Source organism: Protobothrops mucrosquamatus, unplaced genomic scaffold, assembly GCF_001527695.2.
Source record: "Protobothrops mucrosquamatus isolate PMUCROS unplaced genomic scaffold, P.Mucros_1.0 scaffold_290, whole genome shotgun sequence".
NCBI classification, from domain to species: domain Eukaryota; kingdom Metazoa; phylum Chordata; class Lepidosauria; order Squamata; family Viperidae; genus Protobothrops; species Protobothrops mucrosquamatus.
In genome coordinates, this window is record NW_015386366.1 from 534,509 (window position 1) to 545,067 (window position 10,559).

A 10,559-nucleotide genomic window follows, 5' to 3' on the forward strand; every position below is an offset into this window, starting at 1 on the left:
TTAAATGCATTTTTCATACAAGGCAATCCCTGGGTTACACAAGGATTCCATTGCAAGGATAGTCTGTTTTGGGGGAAACAGACATTGTAATTTTTAAGCTCCAGGTGAGCCAGCATTGTCACCCTGATGCCCTCTTAAGTGTGTGAGGAGTATTTCTGTAACCCCGAAGAAAAGCAGAAGGCAATGCATCCAGTCTGTCCAGAGTGAAGAGTCAATAAAACTTCAGACTGTGATAGAAGAGAGGCAGGAGGGTGGATCATATCCATTTGAAAAGACTCCATGTCTTGCAAGACTGGGAACCACAGAATAATTTGAAGATCTCAGGTACATTACTTAGAATGCTTCTGTTTTCAAAGGCACTTCAACAAGAGAGTTAGAGAGTAACATTTTCAACCTTTTTAACCAGGTTGAAGAATCAATGGCAGGCATCAAATTCACTGGGAAACATGCTTACATTAGCAATTTTTAAAAATGATAGGACCAGGCTCTAGCATCCACAGAGACCAAGCCTATATCTAAACATAAAGCAGCATTTGTAATACATCCTGGGACTAGAAGAGTAGCTCTAATATGCTTAAATTGAATGGTTTCAAGGATGTCCTAAAAGCACAGACTTGGCTATTGTATACAAGCTGAGAGGCAACCTTGAATATAAAACCCTTTCAGGGATATAATGACCTTTCTCCAAATGAAAAAAAACCCTCAGAATAATTAGGAGCTTCACTGAACAATACTTACCAATTATCAAAAAGTTCTCCTCAGGATACTAAAGCTTGAAAAAAAAACCCCACTCCAAGGTACTTGCAAGGGTATACCTACTTGATAGCATTCTCCTTAATTTTCTTATTATGAATATTATGATAATGTCACACAAATACTGTGATTTAAATTTTCTGATCCGATTTTACTAGTTTTTCCTCTGAGCAGAAAGTGACCAAAGCCCTCAATTCTCTTCTCATTACTGAGAGATGACCTGATCATGACCTCCTCTGCACATAAAAAAAGCTAGGACCAACTAATAAAGGGAAGTGATGAATGGGGGGAGGCCCTAGCTTATTAATATGTAAGTCAAAAAATAAAGAAGCTAAAATACATCTCTGTCTCACCTTCTCTGATCAGGGATAGTCCCCAGTTCGTTGTCAGCCATTCAGTTGTGTCTGACCCTCCGCCACTCTATGGATCAGCACTCTCTGTGCCCCTCTGTCTCACACCATCTCCTTCAGATCTGCCATGGTCATTCCGTCCCCAGGAGAAGCATCTAACTCTCAAAGTAGTGTTGGAGTAGAGGAATTAAATGAAAAGAAGCAATGTTTCATCTATTAAGATTCTCTTAGTTTTTCTCATATCCTCTCCCTGGGAATTAACCCAAAGGCTTTGGGCTGGAAAGAATATTTCTCAGTTAAACAGCGGATGACCAGATGGTGGTTAAGAATTGATTAGTCTACTCTAAACTGTGTCTTCTCCTCAACTAAGACGTTTTCACTTGCAGCCTGGTTCAATAGTTGTAAGTACATTTGTTATTTAGTTTGCTGACTGATGGTCAAAAATGGCAGCCTAATCTAGTTTCTTATGTCATAGGATTGGATAACAATGACGGGCTCCATTTAGAAGGAAAACATGCTGAGCTGTTAATAGGAGTGAATAGGACCATTGACCCTAACTCACCAGTCCTTGTTCTCCCTTAATAAATCTGGGGGAGATAGCAATTTCTTCCAAGCCTGTTCTGGGTTTTAATTGTGAAATGAGGTTCTTGATCTGGACGTGGGAGGCTGCCAGGAAAAACATTTGAAAAGTTAAGTTCCAGCTGGATTATTTTATTTTGAAAATATTCTGGAAATAATTCTCCCAAGATCCTGCAGATACTGGACAAAAACCTCTATCACTGAGGTATTGTTACTAAGTGAATGTATCACCAAGAAACAAAACGCCTTTTAGATAACAAGACCAGAATTTATACAGGTAGTCCTCGACTTACCACAGTTCATTTAGTGACTGTTCAAAGTTACAACAACACTGAAAAAAGTAATTTATGACTGTTTCATACTTATGACTGCTACGTCCTATGGTCATATGATCAAAATTCAGATGCTTGGCAACTGACTCATATTTATGACGGTTATAGTGTCCTGGGGTCATGAGATCATTTTTTGCGACCTTCTGACAAGCAAAGTCAATGGGGAAGCCAGATTCACATAACAACTGTGTTACTAACCTCATAACTGCAGTGATTCACTTAACAACTGTGGCAAGAAAATTCCTAAAATGGGGCAAAACTCACTTAACAAATGTCTCACTTAGCAACAGAAATTTTGAGCTCAGTTGTAGTTGTAAGTCGAGGACCACCTATATTCAACAGTTTTTTAACTCAAGTTCCTATGAAGCAAAATGTTATTTTAAAAAGGTTATTTTTCTGCATTTTTTCCTGTTTTGTATTTTTCAGCATAATAGTCAGACTCTTTATACTCCATTAAATCTGAAAGAGTCACATAAACATTTCCATTGTCCACAGTGACTCTGTGAGTCCTTTGTTTTGGTCCTTTTGATTTCCACTTGGGTACGGCAGATGGCTCTTTGGGATTTATTGCCTGATACAATCCTTCACCTGTATTGAGAGTTATTTTATACTTATGCCAAGGACAAATAATACACGGTTGTCCATTGATGTCCTATAGACACAAGGGGAGAACAAAAATCTTTTTCATTATCTTATAAACATTAGAAATATATATATTGTCTATCTACAAATTGTCTCTGATCATTTAGTTAATTGTATTTACAATGTTCCCGCACTTTGATGCTTTCATTTATATCAGCTGCTCCCAACTTTTTCTATACCCCGGACCCCTCCAACTCTTCTGATATATTCTCGCACCCCTTACAAAAGTTAGAAATAACAAATTATGCATATACACTATAATTTTGAAACTTCTAAACCCAGGTTTTCGCACCACCTGGAATATCGTCTCACACCCCCAGGGGGTGCGAGCACCCGTGGTTGGGAACCCCTGATTTATATGAAAATGTTGATTATCGCCTTAGCTACCATATTAAGTGGTATTGTGTTTACCTACCTCTATTTCACCAAGATGTAAGGGACCTCCTGCATCTATTAAAAGATAAAAATATATTAGATCAGAGCTATTAGTTAGGGTGATTGTATTTCACTTCTAGTTTCAGAGGTATTATAGCTCTGAGTACAAATGGCTGGGGAACATAAATAGGTATGTGATACACCATGCATTCCCTGCTTGAGCTTCCCAATTGCATCTAGCTGTCCAAGAAGTATACAGGACTAAAGAACATATGCATTAACCCAACAAGGGACTTGCTTTGTTCTCACTGAGTGTAGCTCTATAAGCCTCAATGCACATCATTTTAAAGTTCTTACGGTAACAACGGCAATCCAGAGCATAAAAGTGTCCACTATGGTAGAAAATAACAACTTCTCTCTCATGGACAGTGGCTGTTGTTCTCTTGAGCTTTTTAATATCATCTTCTCTACCAACATAAATTGGACTAGACACTTCTTTCCTTTTAGATGGTTTGGCCACACCACTTTCATTAATATCCTGCAAGAAAAGAATTACATTAAAAATTAACTTTAAAATAAAAACAATTGACATAAGGGGAAAATCCAACAATGCACCATAAGAAATCTGTTCTCTTCTTCCTCATAAGGTCTTCCAGTTCTAGCTGAAAATCTTTTTTGGAGGGTCTCCCAACATAGTGCAGATTTTGAGAAAACTTTTTGGACTATAGGGAAGTAGTGGAGAACTTTCCTATCTACTGAGCTGTTCCCTTGCAAAATACATTGGATTGAATGCCGTCATCAGTGAATTCACTTTAATGCAGATTTGTAAACATGAGACCCACCAGTCCTTTTAGGTGGAATCACAAGGGTGACCCAAGTTTCCTGCTCATGTGAAATCTACAAAAAAACGAAGGAATCAAGTCTTTGGCAGTCAGCTCCATTGGTCAGCTGCATTTAGCTAAAAAGCAGAAATGGTCACAAATTCTGCAGGTAAGATTTATACATTCATCAATCTATTGTGAAAGAGAAGAGAAAGAAAATAAGCATTATTCATCCAAGAGTGGTTGTGGTTAATGAAATAGAATTGTTTTAAGGTATCTCATTCTGATCCATATGGTGAGTCCCTGAATGTAATTAACTTATTGAACTAATTCAGTGCCAACATGCAGTCATCTAAAGAATTCTTGAAGGAGGAAATGTATTAAATGTGCCCTTTGCACCAGATGAGCAAAGTTAGCAGAAAATTCACCAAGATCTTCAACCTAGACTTACCAGCACATATACCCAGTTTCTATGAAACAGTGCTGCTAGAATGCCTATCAAAAGGCAGAGAGAAACCAAAGTGCTCAGTTGCAAGGAAAAATGTTAAGAGAAAGACAGGCTCAATGTAGCCAGATGGCCTTGGAACCAGACCAAAAATAATGAGCATCAACTGAGAAAGAACAAAGTATTGACAGCTTACCATATAAAGTTCTCCATCTGAGAGTAATTCAATGCCCTAAGAATGTATTATTTACCATTTGTGGTGTGTGCAATTGGCTAACAGTATGATTTAAGCCTTGCTAGAAGATATGCTCTGATGACAAGTAGTGTTGAAAAAATACTGAAAGAATTACAAAAGGCCCCATTAAAAATAAATTGTTGAAATCATTTTTTGTGGAATTCAAGAATGGGCTTAGCCCAGCTGTCAATAAATGTTACTTAACATTTGTTGCATTTGAATGAAAAATAGGTTTATTAAAATATATATCAAGATAACATGGTCACATGATCAATATTCGGATGCTTGGCAACTGGCATGTATTTATAACGGTTTCAAAAGGGGTCATGTGATCCCTTTTTATGACCTTCTGACAAGCAAAGGCAATGGAGAATCCAGATGCACTTAACAATTGTTTTACTAACTCAACAACTGCTGTAATTCACATAACAACTGTGGCAAACAAGGCCGTAAAATGGGGCAAAACTCACTTAACAACTGACAATTACTGTCAAAAACCAAACCTGCTGGGCTATATGACCTGTTTTTTTTGCTAGCAAGCAAAGTACAAAATATGCTTTTGTGGCATTTGAATGTGTGTAGTAACATCACTAATCAAGCCCCATTGTATAATAGTGTCACAACCCAAGTATGTAAAGGAAGGGGCCTGTGCAGCAATGTTACTACGGAGTAGGGCAGTGGTGGGGAACCTATGGCACGCGTGCCAGAGGTGGCACTCGGAGCCCTCTCTGTGGGCACATGTGCCGTTGCCCCAGCCTTGCCTCCCCCCGTGACCCCCTCCTCACCAGCAGCCCCTCTGGAGGAGAGTTGTCCCCGAGCGTGGCCCACGCAGAGCAGCACAGCCAAGGATATGGCAACCAGGCAGCATAGACAAAACTCTGCCCTCATGCCCCATTGCTCACAGTTGATGCTGCGGGGCACAGGCAGAGGGCGTGGCCGCCATGGCGCTGCTTGCCTGCCTGAGCGATCTGCGGTGGGCCCTGGAGGCGGTGAGTGGCCCTGCAGGCAGGCAGGGTGGGGGTGGGGCAGGGGTTGGAGCGAGGGCAGAGCCAGTTTTTGGGCACTCGGTCTCTAAAAGGTTCGCCATCACTGGAGTAGGGTTTGCCATAACTGTCCTTCTTTCCTGCTGATATTTGTAAGACAGGGGTGTGAAACTGCCAGCCCGTGGGCCGGTTTCATCATACTGGAGCCGCGGCCACCCCATTGCCGGCAATGGCGAAAAAGCTCCGATACGTCGCGCGATGTCACGTGACGTCGCGAGTTTGACATGCCTGTTGTAAGAGCTTTATTTCAAGCTAAAAAAGACTGATTTGTAGGTGGCTGATAGTCCTCTTAAATACTCCTCTATTTAAGCCAATCCATGTTAAATCATTACTATTAGGACTGTGTAATACAAGAGGCCATGGTTTGCAAATGATGTTACTGGAGTCAATTTAACCTAGTACAACAAAGACAAACTGCATTATGGCTTTATAGATGTCTAAACCCTGTTTTTCAGAAAACGCATCCTACAGAAAATCACTTCAAAGTTGAAAAGGACTGCTATTTTTTTCTGAACTAAAATTACAATTATAAATTGGATGCAGTAGAAATATACATGGACAAACACATATAAGGTCTTACATTTTATTAGCAAACAAGAAAAGGGGGAAGCAGGGCCTTATCTGGCAAAGAAGAAACTGAAAAGAAGAAGCAGGTGTTAGCTGGGAAAGTGAGGATTTCTATCAGAAAGAACAGACTAAGGACTGTAAGCAGTTTACGTATTTTGTTATACTAACTAAACAAACTATATTATTGATGTTTTATAAAGAAAGGCATTTTATAAAGAATGAACACTATTCAATAAAGCAATGTTTCTAAGCAGACTTAATCCAAGTGAGGTGAACAGGGTTGACACAATAAGAGAACAACTGAAATAGCATTTTCTTAATATGAGCTTCAGCAAATAAAATAGAATATCACACACCAATCTTTCACACACAGTGGATTGGAACCTGATTATCCATATTAGTTGATAAACAGACCAATAAATTACACTATAGATAACTGAGAGGATTTCAGCTACGGGAGCAGCAATCAGCACTTGCCAATGTCTGTAGAAAATCCTATTTGATATTTAGCTTGCATTTACCAATCCTCATTCTTCCTGTGAGTCAGCCTTCCTATTGCCCAGCAGCCTCTTAACAAACGAAACAAGAAAAATAGTATGTGGTGTACTATGAAGGAACTGGCTGAAAGTAAAGCTACTGGCACAGCATTAAGAGCTGCAGCAGGCTCAGAATACAAAGATGTGAAATCTAAGGGAGGAAGTGGGGGACGAAAAAGAAATCTTTAATGGCTGGTTACTTCTCTGCTAGGGCCTAAAGGCTCTTTTATGATCCAGTGTTTTTCCAAACTAGCTCTCACCATGCTGCTATGGTTCTGGAGAATTATGAACTCTCCCTATGATTATCGTTGTGGTTATGGAGAATTATTAACTCTCTCCATCAAATAGACAATGGGCATTGCTCATGTATACCTTTGTATGTTTATATCTGCATTTTTAATTAATTTGCTACCTAATACTTGAAAAAAAATCTATCCTGCTTTAAAACAGAAAATAAATAAATAAATCCTTACACATATCCTCTTGATAGACAGGTAGTCTTTGACTTATAACTGGTCATTTAATGACTATTTAAATTATGATACCTTAGAAAGGGTGTGTTAGGGCCCATAAACCATTTCTGGCCAATATAAAATATTGCACTGCCCCCACTGTGGTCACATGACTGCATTTTGGGCACTTGGGAACTGGCTCGCATTTACAACCAGTTGCAGCATCTCACAGTTATGTTACTGTGACCTGAAATATATTTTTTTTTGCTGATTTTCAGTATTCTTTCCCCTTAGGAAAATAGATTCACTTAACGACCATATAATTTGCTTAATGACTGCCATAAAAATGCTTGAAAAATCAGATCTGGTCTTGACTTATGACTGCAGCAACTTATGAACACAATGACTTATAACCAAAATTACGTCCAGGACTATCTGTACATCTATCCAACAGATAGTGTTTCTTGCCTTAGATAATGGAAGTACAGGTAATCCTCAACTTTCAACAGTTCATTTAGTGACCATTGAAATTATAATAGCACTTTAAAAAGTGAGTTATGACAATTTTTCACACGGCCATTGCAGCATCCTCGTGGTCATGTGACCAAAATTCAGAACCTTGGCAATTGACTCATATTTATGAAATTGCAGTGTCCTGGGGTGATGCGATCATCTTTTGTGACCCTCTGATAAGCAAAGACAATAGAGAAGCCACGTACACTTAACAAACATGTTACAAACAACAACTGCAGTGATTCACTTAACAGCACTGGTAAGAAAGGTTGTAAAATGGGATAAAATTCACTTAACAACTCTCTCTTAGCAACAGAAATTTTGTGGCTAAAATGCAGTCATAAGTCAAGGCCTATCTGTACTTGCAATGTAATATTGAAACCCTAGAATTTTTTAATTAGATTTTTAGCCTCCCTTTGTTACTTTATAGATAACTCAAGGCAGAGAACATACTCCTTCCTCCTATTTTTCCCACAACTACAATCCTGTGAGGTGAGTTGTGCTTAGAGTAAGTAACTGGCCCAAAATCAATCACTTTCATGTCTAAAGCAGAACTAGAAATCACAGTCTCCTGGTTTCTAGGCCAGAACCTTAACCACTACACTAAGCTGGTTCTCCATAATTTGTATTCTCGGAAAATTTAACATTCACAATAAGACTGTGTGTGTGTGTGTGTGTGTGTGTGTGTGTCAGAAAGGGAGAGGGAGGAGGGAGGAAGGGTGTGTGTGTGTGAGAGAGAGAGAGCACCTTTAATTCAGTCTTGACTAGTCCATGCAACCTTCTTGGCAACATCTTTGCCTTCTTCTTAGAGCTGAGAGAGTGACTGGCCTAAGGTCACCCAACCCAGCTGGCTTTAGCACTTAAAGCAAACCTCAGTCTCCCAGCTTCTAATCCAGCACCTTTAACTACTATAGCAAACAGGCTCTCTGCTACTCATATTCCTACCTATAAAGGTGATAGATTGGCAAGATACTTTTCAGCATTGATTTGCCCCTGGTGGAACTGCTTCAGTTGATATCTCTCAAACCTGGATCTAAGTAGTCATCTTGACTTATAAGTGAATTATATTTCTCTTGTTATACAGGGCTAACAATTACTGTTTAATTTTATCATTACTTTTGTATTTATTTATGCTTCATGGCGCATTGTCTTAAAAGGTACATTATAAATATGCCACATACAAAATAAAATAGCAAACTGAGCTTACAGGTGCTACTATTTATTCAAAATACTGTAAACTCCCCTTCAAACTTGACTCCTTGGTTACCTCATTAATACATCTGTACAGTTTTCCTGGCAGCAGTTCTGAAATGGCTTGCCATGCCCTTCTTTGAGGATTGTTTTGAACTTCCCAATTTGCAACTCTTTACAGGAATCCCATCTATATTAAACATGCTTTACTTCTGCTGCTCAGACTATTATTATTAGGTGCCTGAGTCAAGTGTTGGCAACTGCTTGGACAAGAGCCTGCAGTTTTATAAGCCAGGGGTCCCCAACCCCCGGTCCGTGCACCAGTACCAGGCTGTGGGATGCCAGCAACTGGTCCGCACAGGCAGCAAACAAAACTACACACCTTCCGGTCCGCGGAAAAACCTCTCTCCATGGAGCTGGTCCCTGGTGCCCAAAAGGTTGGGGGCCTCTGTTCTAGGCAATTTCAGAAGTGATTTGCCATTGCCTGCTTTCTAGGGCTGAGAGAAAGTGACTGGCCCAAGGTTACCTAGCTGTCTTTGTGCTTAAGACAGGACGACTCATGATATCCTGGTTTCTAGCCTGATGCCTTAACCTCTACACCAAATTGGCTGTCAAGACTCATTATTTTAGATTTAAATTATAACTGGGTTCAATTGTAGATGGAGCTAGAAGTGGAGCAAAAGAAACATTTCTTCAGATATGTAGTAACTCTTCAGTTCCTGGATTCTCTAAATATAACAGTTGTGTAGAAGAACCATGCATACATAGATATTTATTTCAGGCTGTGAAATTATAATTGAAATTATAATTCTATCAAGCATCGGACTATAAAATCCGGGATTGGAAATAAATCAAACGAAGGGGAACTAAGTCTCCCTGTTCGGCTTAAGTTTGGCGCCAGCTAGTGGTCGGAAGGATTTTTCAGTCCAAAGAGCGTAGATGTAATTGGATTTCAACTCAAAATACAGAAGTACCCAAAGATTTGGAGAATAGTAATCTAAGGAAGGCTGAGAGTCAGATGTCATACGGAGATATTACTTAAAACTCCTATGATGGGCCAAACACAGCAAGATTTTTTTTTTTTTGTATCGCCCTACTACAGCCTGCCTGGTCATATGAAACTTACTCTCACCTCACAATCTTCGCCGCCCGCAAGGAGGCGATCAATGCAGACGTTCTTGCCGCATCAAGCGGGAGCTTATCCGCAGTTGCAAAACCACAACGCCCAGCAGCCTTCGCGCTCCAGAAGACCACAACTCCCTGCAGGCGCTGCGTTCAGCCCTTTCCTATTCCCTCTTCTTTTCACGTGTCCCTCGTACGGGGAGAGGGAGAGAGAGAGAGAGACTTTTATTTAAAGGAAAACCAACCTGTTCCATTTCGCCAGTTGAGAGGGATACCATTCAAGTCAGGCTGCGAGTCCAGCGCTGCAAGATGATTTCTCCGAATTGTTTTTTTTCCCTGCTCGTGCGTCACATCTGAATGTTACTGGCGCTATAAGCGTCACGTGATAAAATCTGGCCTACTGATTAGTGTTTCTTTATTACGTGCGTTGATTTGAAGGAAATTTACACGGGTCTTTATTGTTTGCAAATCCCTAATACTTGTTTCTGCCTAGCGTTGTTTATTAAAGAAACAAAACCAGAAGCAAAATGGTGGATTTTTTGGAAAATGCCCCAGAGGTCTGGAATTGGCCAGATCGGGAGGAATAAAGTTAGGAAAAGCCTG

At 39.9% G+C, this 10,559-nt stretch overlaps 1 protein-coding gene across 1 annotated transcript; it reads right to left on the reverse strand.

Annotated features, from left to right (window-relative positions):
* Positions 1-10,265, reverse strand: RFESD (Rieske Fe-S domain containing). Its single transcript, XM_015831944.2, has 5 exons — positions 10,202-10,265; positions 3,389-3,569; positions 3,072-3,106; positions 2,415-2,666; positions 1-63 (listed from the first exon to the last, which is right to left on the reverse strand). The coding sequence occupies exons 1-5, from the start codon at positions 10,232-10,234 to the stop codon at positions 1-3; spliced, it is 564 nt and encodes a 187-aa protein (XP_015687430.2). The 5' UTR covers positions 10,235-10,265.
* Between the last annotated feature and the right edge of the window lie 294 nt (positions 10,266-10,559).